At 39.3% G+C, this 23033-nt stretch overlaps 1 protein-coding gene and 1 pseudogene across 5 annotated transcripts in view; one reads left to right on the top strand and one right to left on the bottom strand.

Annotated features, from left to right (window-relative positions):
• Positions 1-469: 469 nt before the first annotated feature.
• Positions 470-23033, top strand: part of hycc2 (hyccin PI4KA lipid kinase complex subunit 2) — a 45319-nt gene continuing 22755 nt past the window's right edge. For 3 of the 5 annotated variants that reach the window (XR_007828387.1, XM_051118776.1, XM_051118773.1), the window contains exons 1-6: positions 470-552; positions 14086-14161; positions 16579-16635; positions 16898-16999; positions 17083-17250; positions 19710-19790. Coding sequence is in view for 4 of the 5 variants with exons in the window: in XM_051118776.1 (XP_050974733.1) it covers positions 16588-16635; positions 16898-16999; positions 17083-17250; positions 19710-19790 (399 nt within the window). In the remaining variant the exon portion in view is untranslated. Of the gene's footprint in view, positions 553-1804; positions 1995-14085; positions 14162-16552; positions 16636-16897; positions 17000-17082; positions 17251-19709; positions 19791-23033 lie in introns of those variants that run through there. The other 2 variants (XM_051118775.1, XM_051118774.1) reach the window with 2 other exon arrangements.
• On the bottom strand, positions 8578-9670 carry LOC127171288 (zinc finger BED domain-containing protein 4-like; annotated as a pseudogene).

Here is a 23033-nt window from a genome sequence, read left to right as displayed (position 1 = left end):
ACCTTAAGAGCTATACCAGCAGGAGCTTAGTCTTCAAGTGGGACACCCAAATTGGACAGGTCTGGAGGTAGAGGCCTGACAAAGTGCAATCCACTTCTCCAGGCTTTGGACACAGCTAACAACACAATTCAGCAAGGAAATACTGTTACCATAAGCACAGGGAAAAAACAGTGCTCGAACATGATGTGTACACATGATGCCCCCTTCACATTTCTGACTGCCCCCCCATATGTGCCTGTCTAGAACCGGCCCTGTAACAGATATACTTTTTGATTCAAAATCTATTAAAGCATCCTTTGAGGTCAAATCACAACTATAACCTGGACGTACAAAGATAAATCTTCCCAAAACTTTTTGAATGATCGCATTCATAAAAACATTAGATGCTACAGCTTTCCTGAATATTAAACTCTGCACCACTGCTCATGCTTTTATTATGTGAGGATGTTTGTTTTCCACTCGTACTTCCGGTTGCGTCACCGCTGTGCACGGGCTCTCGGCGTCGCGAACGGCAGGAGTTGACAGCTGATCGTCCGTGTGCAGCCGAACCAGGTGAGTTGATCGTGTGCCGCCTATAAGACACACATACAGACACAGACACTGTCGCTGCTGTCCGAGAGTTTCCTCCTTGATTCTGTAAATGATGCGAGAAGGGCGCGTCTTTGGTTCATACGGATCAGACAGCGAGTAACGTTACTAATAACTGCATGATGACATGTGTGTGTGTATCTGCGCGCGCTCACGGAGATGCTGTGTCGTGACGTAAGAGTCTATAATGTTTCGACGTTTCCTAAAAATGGATCATCGGGTTTCCACGGACTCTCTCTCTCTGTCTCTGTCTCTGTGAGTCGTGATGTTCATCTTATAATAGAATCACTGCGACCCGAAAGCACATCAAATAATAGTGTAATGGAGTAATACAGCATGACGCTGAACTGCTGAAGCTGATAGGAATTATTCTGAAAGTTACCAGCTTAAATGTGACCTAATCATAGACTGAAACGTAGTTTTGTCTCTGTGTTAAATATCAGACCGACACCAGACCTGCTGAGTATTTACTTCATAGTTATAGAAGCACAAATGTTCACTGGAGCATTCTGCTGTTATTACAGTGTGAGCTGAGAGAGATATTGCTTTTGTTTGAGGTGATTATAGTGCTTGTCAAAGCGGGTCTGGTAGATATACTGATAGTTCACATTTAGCTTAATGTCGTCTAAACCAAACAGGTGAAGCCTCAGGTGAGCTCTGGTGTTGTCACGCAATAAACTTTGAGGAAACATGCCTATATTCCTGGCCTATCACAGCAATCCTGTCACGTCAAAGAGATTTGGATTTTAATGAGGTAATGCTGACTTTCTTGGATCACGGATGCAGGTGATTTGCTTGAGATGCACGTCAGTTATAAATGTGTGGTCCACACTGATCATAAGCTCGTAAACTCTGGCGGTGTGGGCCGACTCTACCAGGTGTTGGAGATGGGAGGTGTGTTCAGGGCATGTTTTTGTTCCCAAATGCATAACCGACCCAAACATAGATGCAGAGATTAAGTTCATGCTGAGCAGCGTTAGCTGTTAACATGAAATCCGGATCAGGTCATCAGCTAGTGGGAACGCATTGCATTTACATTTGTATCTTCTGTAAATTTGTTTTCTCCACATAATATTTTAAGTTTAGGTAATCTCACACATCCTCAGTGGTTTCTGTTTGAGTTGAGCACTGTAGCCTGTTTGCAGAGAGGTGTTTACTGAGACACACCGGATGGCGTTTTGTCCACAAGCGTGTTTACACTTGTCTTTTCAGCGTGTACGTGGACAGCATCCGGATACGGGTTGCACATCAGTGCCAGGTGTAGACACAGCAAAGATCTACAGATACAGATTGTGCAGTTTTTACATGGTTTAATCCACACGGAGATCTGATCTCACCATCAGTGATCCGTCTGCATGAGGAGACTCAAGCTGTAGCTGAACCGGTCTTCATTGTCCAGCAGTGTGGTACGTCTCGCTGGAGGTTTGGCACTTATTTGCACAAAGATCAAGATGCTGTTCTTCACTTGTAATAAGAGAATTTCCATCAAATGTTAATTGACTATAGCAATTTAAATGATTAAACTAATTCACATTGATGAACAAATCAAATCAGTCATTTGAAATGTGTAATTTTCACAAACAGCCAGAGCCAATCAGAGTTACTGCTTTCTGTCTCTCTTTACAGCAAATCAAGTGACTTCACTGTCCTGTATGGCGAGTACACACTGCAGATAAATTCGGTTGTCAGTTCACCTAGGACTCCTTAATTGTGTTTCTGTACACACACAATTCACTAAAATACAGGACTGACAACTGCATTCAACAACCGCATTAACTCCCGAAAAATACAGGTAGTGACAACCGCATTTACAGAATTTCTACGCAGTGTGTACGGAACTGAACTGAACAACTACGTATTTAAACAACTACAACGTATTTAAACGCGCATCACAAATGTGTCTTTGTCTGTATGTGAGATGCAAGAAAACAACAGTGAAAGAAGTGTTAACCTTAGCACATTTTGACATGGAGCTAGTTGCGCTCACAAGCCTTGTGGTGAGTGTCAGTGTTGCCAGATCGTCATAGCAAAAAACAAACAAAAAAGGACAAGCACAATAAACACTAAAACACCCAAATGGTATTATGTTTAATCTAACACCAAAAAACATATCTCATATCTGCAATAGCCAGGGCTCTACACTTACTTTTCTTTTTAGGAGCACAGTCAAAATGTCAGGAGCACCTTTTAATCAATAATCAAAAAATCAGATACAAAATTAGCCTTCCCATTACGAGGTGATATTTGACTTAAAGTGATTTACAGGGGAATTTTGTTTTTACCTTTGTAATTGCATTTTTCTGACCTTCTTAAAAGTATTCTTTCATCTTTTATGTCATTTTTTTTTTATTATATTTTTTAAGCTTTTTAAAAGTATTCAATAAAACATTAGAATAAGAACAAGTAGAAGAAGCATAAGTTACCAATCAAATGAAATCAGTATTAATAAAATTAATTTGTACTACAGAGGTGCACAGAAAAACACAAAAGTGTCTTGTAGGTGTATTTTCATGTTTAATGAGGCCCAGAGGTGGCATGAGTGCAATCAAATTCGTAAATTCATGTTGAGATTAATGTTTTAAATATAACATTTTGAATACAGAAATATTAATCGATTTAAATAACAGAAAAGTTACTGTAAAAATGAAACTAAAATTGCCAGTGGGTGGCGGCAAGTCACTGATTTAATTACTGAATCATTCATTCATTCGATTCATTTGAATGGCTGATTCATTCAGGAATAAAGCAAGTGACTGTCTCTGTGAATGGGAAATTGAATCACTGACTCACTGGATTTGTTTAAACACGCACGTTTATTCATAAATAAAACAGCGCTGTGTTTGAATGCAGATGCGCAGCGGCTCAGTTGTGACTTGTTTCAGACTATTTTAAAAGTTATATATTAATAGGGCTTTTTGCCTTTATTTGATAAGACAGTTGAGAGCAGACAGGAAAGCATTGGGTGAAGAGAGGGGGAAAGGGCCTCGAGACGGGAATCGAACTCGGGTTGCTGGCAGCACAGTTGTGCTGTGTGTCGGCACACTAACCGCTGGGCTATCGGTGCCGACGTTTCAGACTATTTTTGACGGCAAAATAGAGCAAAATCAGGCAATAGTGTTATAGTCAGACAATGTCACTTAATATTAACTTCGAACTGTTGTATCAAATCAATATCTCATTTACAAACTCCCTCAAAAATCATTAAAAGAGCTGTCACTCATCTTAGCTCATCGCGATCACACAAAGTTCCATTATAATCACAGAAACTCTCTACACTGCACAGTCAATCTCTTGTTTACACTCTCTCTACACTTTGATTATGAAAGAGTTCATGAGATATGTCTGATACATTACTCACCGCTGCAAAAACACACAGAAGCCTTTGAAGCTCCCCTCAGCGCAAACACAGATATGCTGATCGGGTCAGTCGCACTGCTGCTCCTAAATGTTTTTTATAATCACTAATGTGACTAAAAATGGTCGCACTGTAGAGCCCTGGCAATAGCCCACTTTTTTAAGTCCATAAAGTGCCTACCTTTATGAGCTAAGGCCAAACAACATGCCTAAAAGTGCTTGTAAATATGAAGACATGGCAACACAGCGCTCTCTAAAGCAGCCTCCCGAGCGTAAACAAAACACAGCACATCTATCAGTGGTAGTTTAGTTAAAATCGACAGACAAAAACAGTCTTTAGCCAAAAAATAGCAAATACCAAACAGCTAAATTCTTATTCACTTGTTCTGTACACACATGGAATGATAATTTACAGGACTCAGTCTTGCATTTAAATGCAGTTGTCACTCCTGAAACTTGCAGTCTCTACATGGCCTATAAGAGCTGAGAGCCAGCGTTCTTTATGATTGCATGTGAATGCATGACCTGTAGTGCCGCTGCGCTTTGGGGATCCCGAGTCTTAGCTTGTGTACCTTTCCTGATCTTGTCTCCCCTCTCACCTGTTGCTTCATATCATCTTACTGTCCTATCAAAATAAAGGCAAAAATGCCAAAGATAAATCTTAAAAAACAAACTACTCAGGCACACATCTTATGTGTATAAAATACAGCTAATACAGTAAACCATAAACTCCAACGTATGAATCTGTTCTCATTCTGAAGCCCAGAGACTGTTATCAGAATGAGGGGTTCATTCCCCAAAAGAGTGGAAATCTGTTGGTGGAGGTTTGATGAACAACACTGAATCTGACTGCACTTCCTTTTTCCACTTTCATTTGAAGTTCAAGTAAATCAATTCAAATCAAACTTCATTGTACCATTGTATGTAGAGTCAAAACCACCCCACAGCCTCATCCAGTGTCCAGACTGTGTGCTTTCACATTATATAAATATTAATTCAGCACATAACTGATTTCATAACTAAAACACTAAATGGAGCGTAATAGCGTCAGCTCGTCAGGCAGTGTTCTTTGCCCCAGAAAATCAGCCCGTAAGTGTCACGTAAGGAGGATTTCGCCCTGATTCTCACACCATGTGTTTGAGAAAGCGGAGGAGGAAGGTGGGAGATTAGTTAGTGCTATATACTATGCATGTAATCATAAATCTCAGTTACTAGTTTGTTTCAACAAATGTAAACGATCCTATCAGCCAGTGTTAAACTGCTAAATGTCATCAGGAATCTCTGTGAATCAGTATAAATGAACCGCAGTATTCAGAGCGAGTGCTTCAGAGCGTTTGACTGCAGGCTGTAGTGAAGGAATCGCTGAGAAACTTGCTGCTTTGCAAAGTACAGCTTTTTTAATGTTGTTTTTATATTTCGGGGTAATGTTTTCAAAACACCGACATGCAGTAGTGAGGGCACAGATTAATGCGGTGGTGTTGTCAGCCGATCTGCCGTGGGGATTTCTCTCCTGTTATCTGGTCTTCTGTGCATTGAGATAACCGGGGGAAGACGGGAATGAGCGCAGAGAGCTGAATAATTAATAGCGCTGTGGGTGACGCTGAGGCTGCTGACCTTGAAGGTGTTCTCCTGGAGGAGGAAGGCCTGCTGTTGGTGGTTTGTGAGGAGCTGAGAGAGTGACAAACACATCCTCTGCCCAAACTCACAGGTCTTCAGCAGTCACAATCATGTTTTTGATGAACCGCTGATGCGTGACTGGATCTGTAGTGGGCCGGTGTTTGTCTGTCACATCAACGCTGGCACTCTGCTGTTTTCAGGTCTTTTGGTCAGCTGTGTGTCGTCTGAAGGTCGTAGATCCACCAGAACCGCTCCGGTGCTGCACTCTTCACTACGTTAGTTTATATTTAACAGATGAACTTGTGTCTCCATTGCACTCCTGTAGTGATGAGACGTTTCGGTGATATGGATGCCACCGTCTTTGATTTTGACTTTAGTACAGACCCTTTATCCTAAAAATATATGAGATTTGTGATCTGTACGCACATTTGTGAACCAGTTGCTGAATAAGTTACCCTTCAGATGTGACTGATTCACAACACAGTATGCCTTGAGGACCTTATTGTTTATATTGACTTTTTCCAAAGTCCAGTAGAAGTGATTAGCTTATTCATTTGTTAGAAAATGTATGACAATCTTTGAACTAATTGCGAAAGCTGAATAATCAATCAAAGCCTACTGATTCATCTGTAAAGCCTACTATTAATCTTAATCTTACACTTATCCTCTGTGATAACTGATAAGTTAGCAAGGTTTCTCTGTGTTCAGCCCACATCACACCAGAACTGTTGTTGTTTTCAATGAAAATAGAGTGTTTCACCCTCCATGAAAGCATCCTTGGATTTTTTTCTTTAAAAAATCAATCCATTTTTCTTTTAAAATGAAAATGGATTATTGTGGCATCAGTTTAATGAGCAGTCATGCACAGAACTGATTAAAGACGCGTACAGTGATGGACAGCACTTAGTCATTGCAATCATTTACACTGCTTTTACACTCAGTCAGTGACAGACAGAGGCGCATCATGTGGAGTCATTTCGTCCTACAGGATTTCCTGGTTTGTGGTGTCACTTTGAATAAGAAGCTGCAAACTGAAAACAAGCACTAGGAAGCTTTGGAAGGTGATGTTGTTTTCAGTCGTAGTGTCTGTCAGTCTGTCTGATGTAGGACTAATGTAGGTCAGAGAATGAAGCTGCATTAGTCCTGTGCTGATGACGGGATGCACGGTAGTGGCTCATTTTTTATTTTTACATTTCACCAGAATTGCACATTCACTTAAGCACAAATCAACAGAATGCCACCAACTTTCAACTTTCTAAACTCCAGCTTACATGTTTGCTTGGGTTTTCAGCTCATCAGTGCTGTCAGTGTGTAATTTAAAGAGGGCGCACGGCAGTGGCTGCCAGGTTGGGAAGATTAAATTAAAGCACTGGGCAGAAAATGTGTCTGTTTAAGAGGAAAGCTCTGCCTGTGATTGAGGGATTTAAACTGTTGACATCTGCAGGGTTCCCACGCTTCTTGAAAGTACTTGAATATCAGACACATGGATTCAAAGTACTTAAAAAAACAAATATAGGTCCTTGAAAGTGCTTGAAATAAATTTGAAATACATTTTGTTTAGTAGAATGGTGCTATTTCAAAAAATTTTAATGATTGGGGTGGAGATGGGGTAGCGCGAGGAAAAAAGTCTTAGCATGCGAGCTGATGCGCACATTGCGCCGCCCTGCATGAACCTATGGAGAAGCAGGGCATTTGTGACTGAAAACTACTGCATAAGACTATGAAAAAATATTTAAGATCATCAGTGCAATGACCCTATCAGCATATTTGTGCTTGTGCTGAGAGGAGCTTCAAAGGTTTCTAATGTACGTACAACGTGCTTTTGCAGCGGTGAGTAATGTGTCATAGACATATGTTGATTCCTTGAACACAACTGCATTTACATGCACAATTTTTGGTTCAATCTGACAGAATTAATTCCAATTGATGAATCTGAATGTAGTGTTTACACGAACGCTAAAAGTGATCGGGTTGATGTGGGTCTTTCATGACGCTACATATGCTGGCGTGTAAATTTGACAGGTGCTTGTGATAAAATTTCATGGTGTTCATGAAAGAGTGGGAACCCTGCATATGGCAGCCACAGCCGTGAGAGTAAATGGAGGCTTGTTACCAATGCAAGATAATGCGAATGCCAAATTAAAATGAAACTTTTCAGGATAAACAAGCAACAGGCAACCCTTTGCAAAAACCTACTGTCCTTATTTACCTTATTTATTTATTTTCTACGTCCAACAAATAATGGCGCTCTCACACTGCACATCATGTTCTCATGCAGTGAAAAATGCATCGTGGAGCAAAGAGGAAACTGACAATATGGCAACAGGCACGACAGAGCAGTATTTTTTACGTAGTTTTCAATACGTCTATTGGACGTTTCCTATCAGGTGTCAGATAGACGTCTATTAGATGTCTTCACGATGTTTATGATTTAGAATGTATGTAAAACTGACATCTTACCGACATCTGCCTGACGTATGTACACAGCAGTTGCTTTCTAGATCAATCTTTAACAGACATCTTTCAGACGTAAGTGTGCTATCTGTGTCGTTTGTTTTCATAAATGGCTCCGACTTCACTGAAGACGCGCTCACTGGGCACTGAAGAAGGTGGGGGGCGAAGAAACTTTCTTGACAGAGGAGCACGAATGGGGAACCTTTTCTCTTTTTGTTTCCACCATTCGAGTGGCTTATCCATCCTTCTATCAATCACTGGTTCCAGAAGGTACTGCTGAAGCTCCTCTTTCAAGGCCAGACCCAGCGACTTCAGAACTAGCATAGTGTCATACATCTCATCAATCAGTTTCTACTGGAAGGATGCTGGAATCATCTGACTGTGTTTCTTCTTCTTGTGTGGTTTGTACATAGTCTTCCTCTAAGCTCTCCATCTCGTCCTTAAGCCAGTCTTTTGCATTTGACAGTGTGGTGTCAGATGAAAAGGCATGTGCCTTGTACCTTGGATCCAGAAGAGACTTAGAATTGTTTGGAGAGACTCTTCAGCATCTCCTGTCCCATTGTTTTAATTCCATGAGAGGAGCCAATAATCCATTGGCTGCTGAGCAACATCTTCAGAACTTGACAGATGGGATGAGGCATGATGTTGAACTTCGTAGTTGCTCATCTCAACAGTGACCTCTTCCACTGGAGAAACGGTGTCAATAAGATTACTGTCAATATTCCACTGCTCAGCACTCAGGCTAATGAACCCACCATGCTCACTGACGTATACGTTCTAAGCCCTTTTTTGTTCTAGTGTCCTGACCAGCAAGTGCGAGGTGGAATTCCATCGGGATGGCACAGCCCAAGGTCCTGCTGGATCACTGCTAAACACTGTTTGGCTCGTAATGAATGATTAAAATGGGTAGCACAGCTTCTCAGCACTGACAGAATATTTTGGACAGCTCTTTGTGAGTTGAGGCTGCAGCTCTGCATCACTGTCCCTAAGGACAAGCACTACTCTGTTTTTGTCAGTTTCCCATTCTTCCAGCATCTCACTAATGTACTCCCCGGTGTGTGATCCAGTCATTGCCTTTGAGTTCAGAATTACTTGTCTGCGAATCCACTGACCATCAATAAAATGGCATGTGAGACTGGTTAAGGATTCAGTTGGAGCGGACTAGCAGTCTGTGGTAAAAGCCAAGTTATAATCTGCTTTATCAGGTTTCAGCAGTGCTTTAACCTTCTCTACGACACTGTTGTAAATCCTGAGGAACACCTCTGTTCTTTAGAGTATATCTTGGTTCTGCAGTAGCCATGAGTCTCTGGAAGCCTTTGTTTTCAACAAAGCTGAAAGGCTGATTGTCTGTAGCAGTCATTTCAGTAATCATCCTGTCCAGCGTTTTTGAGTGGACATCAGATGTCTTCTACTTTGTCTGCTTATCAAACATCATAGGAAGTGAAGGTTGAATGTGGCTTGATTTATTTTCCTCTTCAACACCTCTTTCTTTATTTGCCTCTTCAGGGTGGCTCCACAGGTTGGAGGTATTTTTTGTTGTTTTAGATTTTGACCCCTTGCTTACATTCATTTGGCATTTTTTGCAAACTGCCAGCCCTGGCAATGACTGAGTGAAGTAAGTCCATACTTCACTTTGTTTTTTCCTCCTTTCAGTCATCTTAAAAAAATCTTCATATTACAACAGTAAAAATATTGTATTTATTAAAAGCATCAGCAGCAGCACTAACATTAACAAGAAGCAAAATAAATGTAGAATGTCTGATGTTTGAAGGACAGGAGTCATGTAAACTTTGCAGAAATGTATTACGTCATTTTAAACTACGGTTTTAGTAGGTTTATAAGCTGTTTAATAGAATAGTTTGCTGGATAATGTTAATTCACTGAATAATATTCAGTGGAATATTGAAATAAACAAAACATTGTTTTTTTTTATTGCATTTCTGGTATGTTACATCAGAATTATTAACTACGTTTTTGTTGTTCTAGATTATGAAAAGCCTGCTGACAAAGCTCCCTGATAGCACACGTACATCTCTGAGGCATCTATTTGACATCTGCATTTACATCTGCAAGATGCGTTTATTAGAGTGTTTGCTCATCTGCAATACGTCTATAGGATGTTTCCTATCAGATGTCAAATAGATGTCTGCAAGATGTCTTTAAGATGTTTATGTTTCAGAACGTAAGGTAAACAGACATCTTACAGACGTCTGCCAGATGTTTGTACACAGCAGATGCTTTCCAGATCAAGAGATCTTTAGCAGACATCTTGCAGACGTACATGTGCTATCTGGTCTGTTTATCTACACGTTTGCACAGAACTATACACATACTGCGATTGCTAGTGGAGATATAAAGAATAATTTCCATAGTTATATTTATTTAGAAGATGTTTATTAGCGAAATAATGGTCATATAGTAAATGTTAATATAATTTAGAGTGTTTTAAACAAGTGAATCTTGTTAGAAGTTACATGCGGTGGCCGTGCTGGAGCATTTCCTGAGCATCAGCCTGCTGAGTGAACAGCAATATGAAAGCGACTTCATGAGACTAATGATGAGCATAAACCTATTAAATTCAGTGCTTTTATATCCAACATGTGCTCTTTCATGGCTGTATTATTTAATTCAGGCAAAGTTACGTCTTTATTGGGACAGGACTTGACAGATTATCTTGTGACACTGTAAGTTAGTTCCCCTCAGATGCTGTGCTGCAGTGCCGGTCTTGCGCGTAATTCTCAAAACACCTAGAAGATGGCGGCTTTTATCGGTGAACCCAATATTACAAAACCGATATCCGATTATGGTAAAATGCTTAAATATTGGGAAAATATCAGTAAATCGATATATTGGTCAATTTCTACATGCAGTGTTTCAAGTCCACCGAATTTAATTTGTTTGTCGGACAGAATGGCAGATTCGGCGTTATGATTGGTCAGATCGCCTGTTAATCAAGCTGTTTGCATAGGGTGAGAGAAGCAGAAATTGTGATCACGATTAAATTGGGTGCTGCTGATAAAAGGGGTCGGCAGTCGTTCCATCACGCACACGGGTGAACAGAAAGAATGATATGAATTAAACACACAAAGAAACAAGGGAACTATGGGGCTGGAAAAGTCAGTTAAGCACTACTTGAGCAAAACATCAGTTTCTTAAAGCACTTTAGTAAAATAGCGTCAATAGCAGATCTTAAAAGCTCTTTGTTCAGTGAAGGTTTGTTGTGTTGCTTTTGAATGAGCATCTGGATACAGTCATGAGTCTTGATGTTTGAGCTGGAGATCTCACGGTGTCTTGGGATCTTTAACGCAGTGAAGAAAGACCATCTTCTTGATGCTCTCAGTCTTGAGGTCTCACTCTGAAAAGATGTTCATCTAGTGATGCGTTAACTTCAACAAAGATCGTCTTTCCTGAGGGTGGACCGGATAGTCTGAAGGTGTCTTTCATTTAGATAATCAAAGTGGGCTGTCGGATTAATTACACCATGATTATTGCAGCAGGAGAATAATACAGTATGGGGTATAATGAGCATGATACACCTCAACATAGAATAACTTTGATATGAGATGTGACGCATTAAGTGTAGAAAACTCATTTCTGTGTGTATTTTGTAAGTTTGTAAGTGTCTGTTGTGGCATATGGCGTTGTCCTTCCCTGCCGAGTCTCTTAGCAAACCGTAGGCGCTGTCCCGGCTCACGTCGGCAGTGTTTCTAGAGACTTCTGTGTTTGAGCCAGACTGATTCATCACATCCAATATCAGATAATACACCTCTGACCTACATGACACGCACTTCCAAAGCCACTCACAAATGAGAAACATCACAAGCAATTCTTCATTTGACAAGAGCTAACAATATTTATAGTACACCAGGCCAAATGATGAAGTATAGGCTGAGTCAGTGTTTTGTTTTATGACGGTGTGAGCAGCACAAACTGCATGGAATCTGATCTTTGTGATTCTGATTTGTGCCATTTCCATATCTGGTACTAAATCCAATACAGGTCAGATGTTTTGAAATGCAGCCACAGTCATGGCCACGGTCATGTCGGAATCAGTGTTGCCAGATTGGATGGACGATTTCCAGCCCAAAAGCTCACAAAAACCTCCAACAAAAAACAGCCAAAACTTTAACTGTCAAATAATGCGATAGAACGTTATTACCATGTCAGTCAGCTTCGATAAGGACCATTTTTAACTCCTCAACTAAATAATGGCGACAAAATAATGTAAATATAGATACATTTCCCAGGTAAACAGATCAAATCAGGGCAAATACATTAAAGAGAAATACCAAATATTATTAAAATAGCCTATGCAAGCAGACACTAATGTCAAAACGGCAACCAGGAAGTTAACAGATTTCCCTTTAAAAAACACATGCTTCATTTTCAGCGTCAACAGTCAGAATAAGCCAATTTGAATGGGAAAAAGTGCCCAATATAATTAGCGGATATTTCACACTCATTCCCACCAGTTAAAACTGTGTCATTGATTGATAGGCTATATACTGTACGACAAACCAACAATAAAAATGAACGGCAACAATAATGCACTTACCTTCGTGTTACACTTTAACTTCACTCAGAACTAGAAAAGTCTTTTGTGAAGTGTAATCATCATGTCTGTCTGCTGATCCCTAGTGATTGGATATAAGTGTGCCTGTCCACGTCAGCATCAGCACCAGTCGTCTTTGCACTGTGTGTGTGTTTAGTTACATTGTGATGACTGAATGGATGCAGTACATGCACACTTAGGGTTGTTTGTTAACCAATTAGCCTATACAATTTAGATGTTTGAAAACCGCCAAACTAACCAAAAACCAGTCCAAGTTTTGTCCGCCCGCCCAAGCCAGTTTTTACCCACACGATCAAATTCAAAACCGCCCAATTGGGCAGGAACCTAGCCAATTTGGCAACACTGATTGGAATTCATGCGACTTTTTTGTCACTCTAGATCAACATTTGTCATAATTCAGTGCTGATAGAGGGGTCACTCTAAAGATTTCACATTTCAGTATTTCTTTGATCACTTGGTGAATATGACACAGTTTTGGATGTAGTCAGGGGAGAGACAGTGTAAGTGTTGTTTTATGGTGTATTACAGTAGCTCTATGTAAGCTAAACCGATGGGATAAAACGGTACATATTTAAAAAAAAATATTCAGACATACATTCAATATTAAAGACATCAGGTTAAGTAAAAATATAATGAATAAGTAATATAGTGCATGTGTTTATCAAAATGGGCTGCTTCGTTTCAGTAAGTTGTTTGTTTCTTCTGATGTTCATTCGTGTTGATGCTGTTGTAACTAGTAGTAAAGAGGAAGAGATGAGCAGTTCACTACAGTGATACCGCACCGTTACCACACATTAAGGAGCCACAAAACCACTTATTTGTATTTCATGGTAGAAATGACAGATGTGAAAGCAGTATTGAAACATCACCAAGTCTCTCCTGTGCAGAAATTCTAAGCAAATTATTTTTAATTTTGGTTAGTTTTGAAGAAGAACTTATTTGTTAGATATCAACAAAGATTAAGTTCTTTTATAACGACAGTACGTTAAAGCTTTCAGAAAACTGCAGTGGTAACCGTAACATTTTATTTTTTCATAAGATTTTACATTTGTAGATGGTCTAAAGCAAAAGAGTTGTAAAAATCCTAAAAATCTTTTCATAAGATTCATAATTTGTTTAAAAACGTAACATAATACACATTAATGAATAAATCAGTATATATAAAGTTATTTAATTTACAAGTGTCATTTTTTTTTTCCCCTTTTAAGCTATAGCTTCTGACCTTTAAATCAAAACATACTCATGATTTTATAACATCAATTACTGCTTTATTTAATCATAAACACACCAAATGCATCATTCTGTACATGCATTCTCAGATTAAATGCAGTGATCCAAAACAGTGAATCTAATGATCATTCAGGCAAAACTCTGTTTCAAGAATGAGCCACAATACAGAAGATTAGTTTAAATTTAGATTGACCAAATATTTTGAAAGTGTTGTGAGTGAAGTAATCTTTAGCTGACCTGTTCTCTGATGTTTGTCTGTTTGCTTGCAGGTGAGATGTTGAGAATAACAGATGTGTGACCAGTCGACATCTGAACTGACACTGCCTGCACCGCTTATGAACTGAGGTAAAGACTGATAGTCAGCAGTGATGTGAGCGATGCGTGACCGTGATATCACAGCTCACTGTAATGCACTTCACATATACTACACAATACAGAGCAACTCTGGTACCTAAAATTCAGCACAGGTGCATCCTATTTCTCTGTGTCATCTTTAAGGTATTTCTACACTTCAGTTGCAGTTTTAATTTTCAGTCTGTGGAGCAAGTTAAGTTGAGTGGGGATGATTTGTAAAGTCGCAGAAATCAGAGGTGTCGATATAAGCTCTATCAGCTGAAACTGCTCCTATGGGCAGTAGAACTGAGTTGCCATTGAGAATGGCCACTGGCAGGACCTTCTGAATCTGGGACCTCTGAGACTGGACCTCCAGAGCTGAGAGCAGTGGGACCATCGAGTCTGGGACTGTCAAAAGCAGGGTTGCCAGGTTTTCACAACTAAATATTATGGTATCAGGATCACTTCAACCCCCCGGACATGAAAAACAACCTGTGGCAACACTGGCTACGTTAACATGCACAGTTGATGAATCTGAATGTAGTGTTTACATGAACACTAAATAAAGTGATCAGGGTTGATGCGCATGATTGTATGTCACAAGCTTCAAATCGGAATTGATTTTTTTACATGCACACCTCACAAATATAGAGTTTTTTCACTGTTTGCACGTAATAACCACTCTCCTACACTTTTTTTAACAGCAGAATTAATATTGATCTATTTCTGGATAAATATAAAGCTATGCCGAGCTGCTCATATTTATCACGCAGTAAAAATGACCCTCCCCACGCCCAAAATGGGTTGCCTGAGGATGAGAATCCACAACACTTCATTCAAAAGAAAGAACCGCTCATTCCGTGTGTCAGTTTCGGTTTTCAATCTGATTGTTTACATACACTCTGAATCGTATTAGAACAGGAATAAACCACCCCCTTCAGTCCGATCAGAATTTCATTCTGATCCAGCTCAATCGGATCGATTAGGGTGTTTACATGAAGGTTTTCAGTCCGATTGAACCGTCAATCCGATTACAAATTGATTATTTGGTTGCATATAAACGTAGCCACTGTTAAAGGGGTCATCGGATGCCCATTTTCCACAAGTTGATATGATTCTTTAGGGTCTTAATGAAAGTCTATAATATACTTTGATTAAAAATTCTCAATGGTTTTGTAAAACAACACCCTTTTTTCCTTGCCAAAATCAGCTCTGCAAAAATCATCTCATTCTGAGGGGTTGTTCCTTTAAATGCAAATGAGCGCTGCTCGCCCCGCCCCTCTCTTCTCTCTGCTGCTCTGACAGATTGTTTACAGATTGTTTAGCTTTAGCCGCTAAACTTGCTAACTATTTATTAGGAAAGGTGATTGCAGAGATTCATTAAAAAACCCTAAACTCACTTCTGCTGTAACTAGCACATTTTTGCGTGAACACAGACGGATTATGTAGATCGAGGTGCATTCCCTTCACAAACAAATGTAATCCACTGCATCTTCAGCAGCTCAGGTGCCGGGAGTAAATGACGATCACTACGTTCATTATTACATCCAGTAACACAACACCTCAATCGCTCAATCTGAGATATTCTTGTCTAACTTACATCCTTGCTCTGGCATCGAAACAATGGAGGTCTGAGACAGCTGTCAATCAACTATCGTGGGAGTGTCCTCTGTGGGTGTGACGGCACAACGACAGGCATCTGAGAATGACTCGATTTGAAAAAGGGGATATTATTTTTACAGATTAATTAAAAACCACTGCATGGATTTTTATCATTATAGGGTAGATTTGTACATACACTGCCAACACACATTAATGTTCAAACAACATGTCAAAGTGAACTTAGCATCCGATAACCCCTTTAAAGTAGCCCAATTCTGTGGGAGAACAGCAGACCTGGCAACACTAGACAAACGGGACCTACAGGACCAGAGCTCAGATGAGGCACGATCTCTCCTCCTCTGTCTCTTTAGCAAAAGCTGCTGTACACTCGGCCCTCAGCAGGGCAGCAGCTGCACAGAGAGAGACGGATTCATTCTCCTCCGTCTCTAGGTCATGGGATGTGGAAGGAAGATTGGGCTGAGAAGAAGCCTTTCTCTAAATAGGGCTGTTATAGCACCAATATGACCACATATGGACAGATAATCTGCAGCTGACTGTTTTTAATTGAAGTGGACGTTTGGTAGGGTTCTTCTTGTGGAGTTGTGTTCTTAAAGTTTTGTTTAAAGTTTTGATGAACTGTATATGTCTTAGGAAACATGTCACGTTGGTGTCTGTTGTACATGATCGTAAACCAGAAATAGTATACTGCCGTTCATTTACACCAGCTAATCAAATAGTCACTCACACAACCCACTTTAAAATAAATACTTTTCTTAATAAGGCCATGACTCTAATCTGCAGGATTTCTGTCTGTCTGTCTGTGTCAGCTAGTGGTGATGGCTGCAGATAGAGGTATAGTGGAAGACTGGCTCTCAGAATTCAAGGTGAGTCAAGCAGCATCTGCTGTTAATGGTTTGTGTGTGTGTGTTTCCAGGTGAATCAGACTGCTAGTTCAGGAAGGACGCAATGCCCTTGCTTTACCTTAGTGCATGAACACACTCAGGGTTGTTCATTCAGGAAGAACACTGTAATGTTGAGGTTCTCAACACGATGCTGGGATTGTTGACCGTTTCCTAATGCTATTTATTTATTTTTATTTATTTAGTTTTTTTAAATTATGCTCATTATGGGTTTTTTCTCTCACAGGCATTGTCTGAAACGCAGCTGTCTGGTTATGCTGGAGTCCTCCATCAGAAAAATACACTGGTACCGGCCCTCTACAGTGTCATCCAGGACCCTGACAGTGAGGTGAGAAGAGATCGTGGCCAAGCAGAGCATGAGCAGCAGTGAAGTTTCTGCCTCTTCATCTGTGTGCTCTGTGTTGTTCACAGCTGCTGGAGCCGGTGTGCCATCAGCTTTTCGAGCTGTACCGCAGTTCAGAGAACTGTCTGCGCCGCTTCACGCTGCAGTTCCTGCCCGAGCTGATGTGGGTTTACCTGCGCAGAGACAGACACAGCAGCGGCTGCATCGAGGCTCTTCTGCTGGGTATTTACAACCTGGTGCGTAGTCCATGGGCCATGCCATACACACACAGACCGCAGAAATATATACATTGGTGTTTGTATATGAAGGTGTTTGCAGTCACATTCACATCTAATTGTCAACAATCTTCATGAACCGTTTCAATCTGGTTTCTGGCCATCACACAGTACTGAAGTCACTTTATTAAAGGATTAGTTCACTTCCAGAACAAAGAGTGACAGATAATGTACTGACCCCCTTGACCAGTTTACAATAAGCACTTGTTTGCGTGTATACAGGACAATGTTTGAGGGCGCACACGTAATATCTGAGGGCGCGCAGAGCCACGATCACTATGTATATGGGAGAGGAAGCCAGCTGCAAGCCGAGAGGATTCGTACTGGCACCCTCTCATACAATAATGCACTCTTGACATTTACCATTAAAATAATGCCAAAGACAGCTTCAAATGAACTACGAAAACGAGAATAAGGCCGTAAAAGCTGGAATGCATTTCTTATTGCTTAAAATGAATGGAGACTGTCTCGTGTTTTTCTGTGGGTGCTCGATTATTTCCGTGGGGACTGGCGCCTATGCCTTTAGCGCTCTTTTAAAACATCCGCCATCTTTTCACACAAAACGAAACTACTCTGCGTGTCGTGCGCAAATGAAGCTGTTATATAAAACTGTGCATTATGCTGTACAGTGTTCATTTATCATCAGTTGTACAAGTCGTGGTACTCAAATACAGTTTTAATGATAATTAAAATATGAAACGGTAATACTAACCGTGGGGAATTTATCATGATTTATCGTCAAACCGGTAATCGTTACATCCCTAGTCTAGACAAGTGCACGTATGCATTAACAGTGCATTCTTTCACTGCATGATTCAGTCTATTAAAACACATTTAGAATGATCACAAATTCAAGACATTGGGGCAGAAAATGCATAGATTTATTCCACTTCATGTAATGAATGAATGTTACACGAAGAGTGCCATTTATTTATCCAAAAATTACCATGATTACAAATGTGATATTGATTCTTTTTTTACAAAAGTTCAGTAGACTAGAAGTTAATTAAGATACTTACGTTTTAGACACCCTATTGCCTGTTTTTACTCCATATTCCATATTTCATTTGGTCTTTGTTGGCGAAATTAGAAACATTCCAAACACAGCCACAGCACTGTTTTGCGTCTCTGAACATGACAGTGTTTCGTTTCTGAATGATTAAACCGTTTAAATGATTTGGTTCAATCACAGTGACTCACTTATTAACAGTGACTTGCTGCCACCTACTGGCGGTTTTAATCACACATTTAAAGTATCTTGTTATCATTTAAATAATTTCAGATATCAGTATTCAACATTGTATGTTTAATATAAACAATTATTTATGCATTTGTAACTGCAGGCTAAATGCATTCATGACCTTCATTAAACAGTGTGTAAATGCATCTAAACGCCACTTCAGATGCAGCTTCTGGTTCCTCTGCATTGCAAAGATGAATTTTATTGATACTGAGTTAATTTGCTTGGTAACAGCCCAAATGATTTATTATTCTAATTCACTGATATAGGTATCTTTTTAAAGGTTGAAATGCCCATAAAAGATCATTTTAAATTATTGGAAAAGATTAGTTACTATCAGTGTGAACTGACCACCACACAGAATATGAAGAATTTAAAATCTTTAGAAGTCAGCTGTCCACGGTAGTCTTTGAGTTAGCAGCACAATAACACACTCTGCAAAATATTGTCTAATTATCATTATTGATAAAATCCCCAGAAAATATTGAGATACTCAATTTTTTTTTTTTTTTTGTCAATATCACACACCCCTTTCTCTAACTTTTTAAAACGAAATCCCGACAAAACTAAATCTTGTTAGTTGGTCCCAAGCATCTTATTTCTCCTCAGTCAGATCTCTGTTTAGATATTGATGGTGTTATGGTCCTCACCAGCTGTCTGAAATCTGAGAGTGACATTTGTCTCTTTGCTCAGTTTTTTTAGCTCATATTAATAATTAAAGGTCATCATGTCCCCCAGTTGTAAAGATACTAAAACAATTATCCATGCCTTAATTACTTCCCAATCAGATTATCGCAGTTCCCTCTTAATTGGTTTACGCAATTAATGACCTAATGTTTACAACTTGTTCAGAAGTTCTGCTGCTCGTGTTCTCACACACACCAGTAAGCCTGTGGTACTTTATCAACTTCTTTGGCTCCCTGTTTAGTACTGCATACAGTTTAAAACTCTACTCTTGGTCTTCAAAGCACGTCATGGCCATCATATCTGCACACCTCTGTTAAAATGGTAGCTTTTTAAATAAAAAAACTAATCAATCTGTCATTTTTCACATTTAATGTAATACTGAAATGAACAGCTTTCACGTAACAAATGAATAAAAATTTTTAAGCCAAAAAAAGAAAAATAAAATGCTTAAGATAACCTGATTGTGTCACACTCATTACTGTTTATTTTGCAGGAAATTGTGGATAAAGATGGGAACAGCAAGCTGTTATCCTTCATGATCCCATCCCTGTCCAAGCCATCCATATATCATGAGGTAAAGAACAGCTCCGGTGTAAAATACTCACATTTTACACCTCGAAACTCAATGATTTACACTTCTGAGAATGAGAGACGTCAGTGTGGCACTTTCTTTACTTACTTTTTTGGTCATATTTTATTTTCATTATTTTTCATACTTTCAGGCCAACCAGTCTGACAAACGCACACACCCTGTCAAAACATACAGTAGTTACAGTCATCAGTAAGATTTTTTTTATTGGGTTCAGTGCCAACAACTTTTTTTTTCATTGTTTCAATGTACATGAGTTTTTGCACATTTGTACACATTTTGATCACTACGTGCTGCTGACCCCTAACCTTAGGTACCTTAAGGGCATGATGCCAATGATCCATACCTAGTTTCATAGTACTACGCCAGTGCATAGTAAAATGTAGTGTAGACACAATGTAAAACTGAAACGTTTCATTCGGGGCAGTCGTTGCCTTACATCATTTACATTTACAAATCAGTATTTATGAGTACTGTGAACTTATTTCATTTGAGCCCACTAAAAAACATGACAGCACATGAAACATTAATCCTGTGCTAAAAACATGAGATGGCACATCAGTCAACATTTACTCTTATTAAGGTGATGATATACAGGGCAACTTTTTGAGCATTATTCCTGACCGATGTTGCTTAGGTGCTTTCCCATTGGGAATGGACAGCAAATTTGTATTTAGATTGGTCGTGGGCCCTGTGTCTCACACGGTTGCCTGTTTACAGCAGCATTGCTCAAAAAGTTGCCCCATGTATCATCGTCCTGACAGTTTGAATTCACATAACATTTTTCTATTAAGTGCAATTAATTTTTAGTCGTGTTTACATGAAATGAACTTGTTTCTTTGAATAAACTGGACCGTTTATGCAGACATAGGAACACTGGGTATCTTTCGTCTCTGTTTGGCCCCAGGAATCTGCTGAATCTCATGAGTTTAAAGGTATTTGGTAATGTTAATTAGTGCATTAGTTAACATAAACTAACAGTGAACAAGATCTGTATGCAGCTTCAGTTAATATTAGTTAATTTCAACTATGCATTAACAAACTAACAGTTAGCACCTCTTTATAACATCACTTAATCTAGGTTTATGTTCTTCTATTCATTTTCATTTCTTAATATTCATGATGCTCTCTGTATTACATACCATGAACTTAAAAAGAAGGCTTGACACAGAGCGCATCACTTAATTAATATTTAAAAAGCGGTTTATTAAGCTCACTGTACATTGGAAACCATCTGAACATCACATAATGTGTTTCTAATGTTTGCTGGCTCCTTACTAACAATTGTTGAGGAAAAGAATAAAGCCATTCGATTGCTGACAGATACAAAGGCTCCTGGAGTAAGTCTGAAGCACTCAGGGCTGAGGCAAACGTCCTACTGAATCGACTCCACAGGCTCCTGCACTTGATCTGGCACTTGAGACACGCTCCATCTACGTGGAATAAAGCCGCTGTCGTGCCGCTATTGTAGAAGGGCAACGGTCAGTAACGTAAGACCTGCCTGGGGTGGGTGTGGGAAATGCACATTATCTCCAGATCAACACAACAACAGCTTTGTGACTGATCTGATGTTCGTCGATGACAGGCCACACATCACCGAATGCTGAATGCTATCACCATACAGCCTGAAGATCAACAGTCCTCACATCAGATGTCACGCAGGCCATCATTCGTCTCAACAGAGTCCAAGTAAAACATATGCAAGAGTCCAGATACTTGGTAACACTGGTCCGAGAGCAGTGGCTGCCACAGGACCCAGGCATGATGCCTCTTTGAAAAATGCCAGTGTTTCAAATCAATACCAAACACCACCTTTTCCTCATCAAAAAAGAGTTTTTCAACATTAATAATAGGGTCATTCTGTGTCAAATCAATCAAATTTTAAAAACTTCCCTGGTTCAAATGATTGATTTTGCTGATATCTTTTCTGAAGAAGGACAGACATGCAGTGTTGGGGAAAGTTACTTTTAAAAGTAATGCATTACAATTTTAAGTTACTCCTTTAAAAAAGTAACTAATTATGTAACAGTTACTTTTTATATAAAGTAATGCGTTACTTTACTTTTGCATTACTTTTTAAATCTGGGCAGGGCTTGCTTGTTTGTTTTTAGTATAAAAAGTTCTGTTTTTGGCAAATGTAAGAAAAAAAAATTCAACTCTTCAGCAATAAAAAAAGGAAACCAAATGTTAGATTATCTTGAGTAATTTTAGCTTATTAGTATGGTTGAATGGGATCATCGAAGGTCAGCAGCAAAGACACTGGTTAATAAAATGGGATTAAATGCATAAAGGATATTTGTATTATTTAACATATTTAATTATTGCAGGTTTGCTGAGTTTGCATTTCACTGTTTTTATTCATTTTGAGGAATACTAAATCAGTTTTTTGTGAGTCAGATGAATTAATGCCTGTTCGCTTTTATCCTAGAACTAACGTCTTACTCCTGATTTCTCTCAACATGGGGACAGGAGAGCTTTTAATCAATAAATGGGGGGAAAAGTAACTAGCGTTACTTATTTGAAAAAAGTAACTCAGATATTTTCTTTTGCTAGTTACTTAGAAAAAGTAATACGATTTTGTAACTTGCGTTACTTGTAATGCGTTACCCCCAACACTGCAGTCATGTATAGTGATGAAAGCCAAAATTTTAAATGTTGTGGATAAATATTTACTGAGAAATTCACTATTTTGTAGAGGGGGTCAACTATTTTGTAGATGGCACCATCATAATGTTGACTTCAGCAATCTTTGTTGCATTGTGTGCCAGTGGTGACCATTCAAAAATGGGGAGTTTTTCTCCAAAGTTTGCATTCCTTTAACTCAAGAAGTATTAAAGATATCTTAATGCCCTTTTAGATATTGGGTCTTAATATTTTTTTTCTGTTGGCGTCTTCATTTTTAAGGCCCGATATAGTTTGGTTCCAGAGATATTGGAACTTCAATATGGCTCCAGGAGTAAATTGTGAACCTCTGGTTGAGTTGACACAGAATGACCCAGTAGAGATAACTCATGTTGGTCAGACCACAGCATCAGGAACACGGCCGATGCTCAGATGGGACCACAGTCAGTGACCACAAAAAAAACATGTTAAAAGGTTCTATCTATGAATGCATTTGCAAAAACCACCTACAGTGAGATGACATTATATTCCTCAGCCCGCAACCACTTAACATCAAAAGAAAAATAATTGACTCTGATCCCTTAAATTCTTAAACAGTAATGCACA

The sequence above is a fragment of the Labeo rohita genome, chromosome 9, assembly GCF_022985175.1.
Source record: "Labeo rohita strain BAU-BD-2019 chromosome 9, IGBB_LRoh.1.0, whole genome shotgun sequence".
In the NCBI taxonomy this organism is placed as follows: Eukaryota; Metazoa; Chordata; class Actinopteri; order Cypriniformes; family Cyprinidae; genus Labeo; species Labeo rohita.
This window is presented reverse-complemented; position numbering and strand designations above follow the sequence as displayed.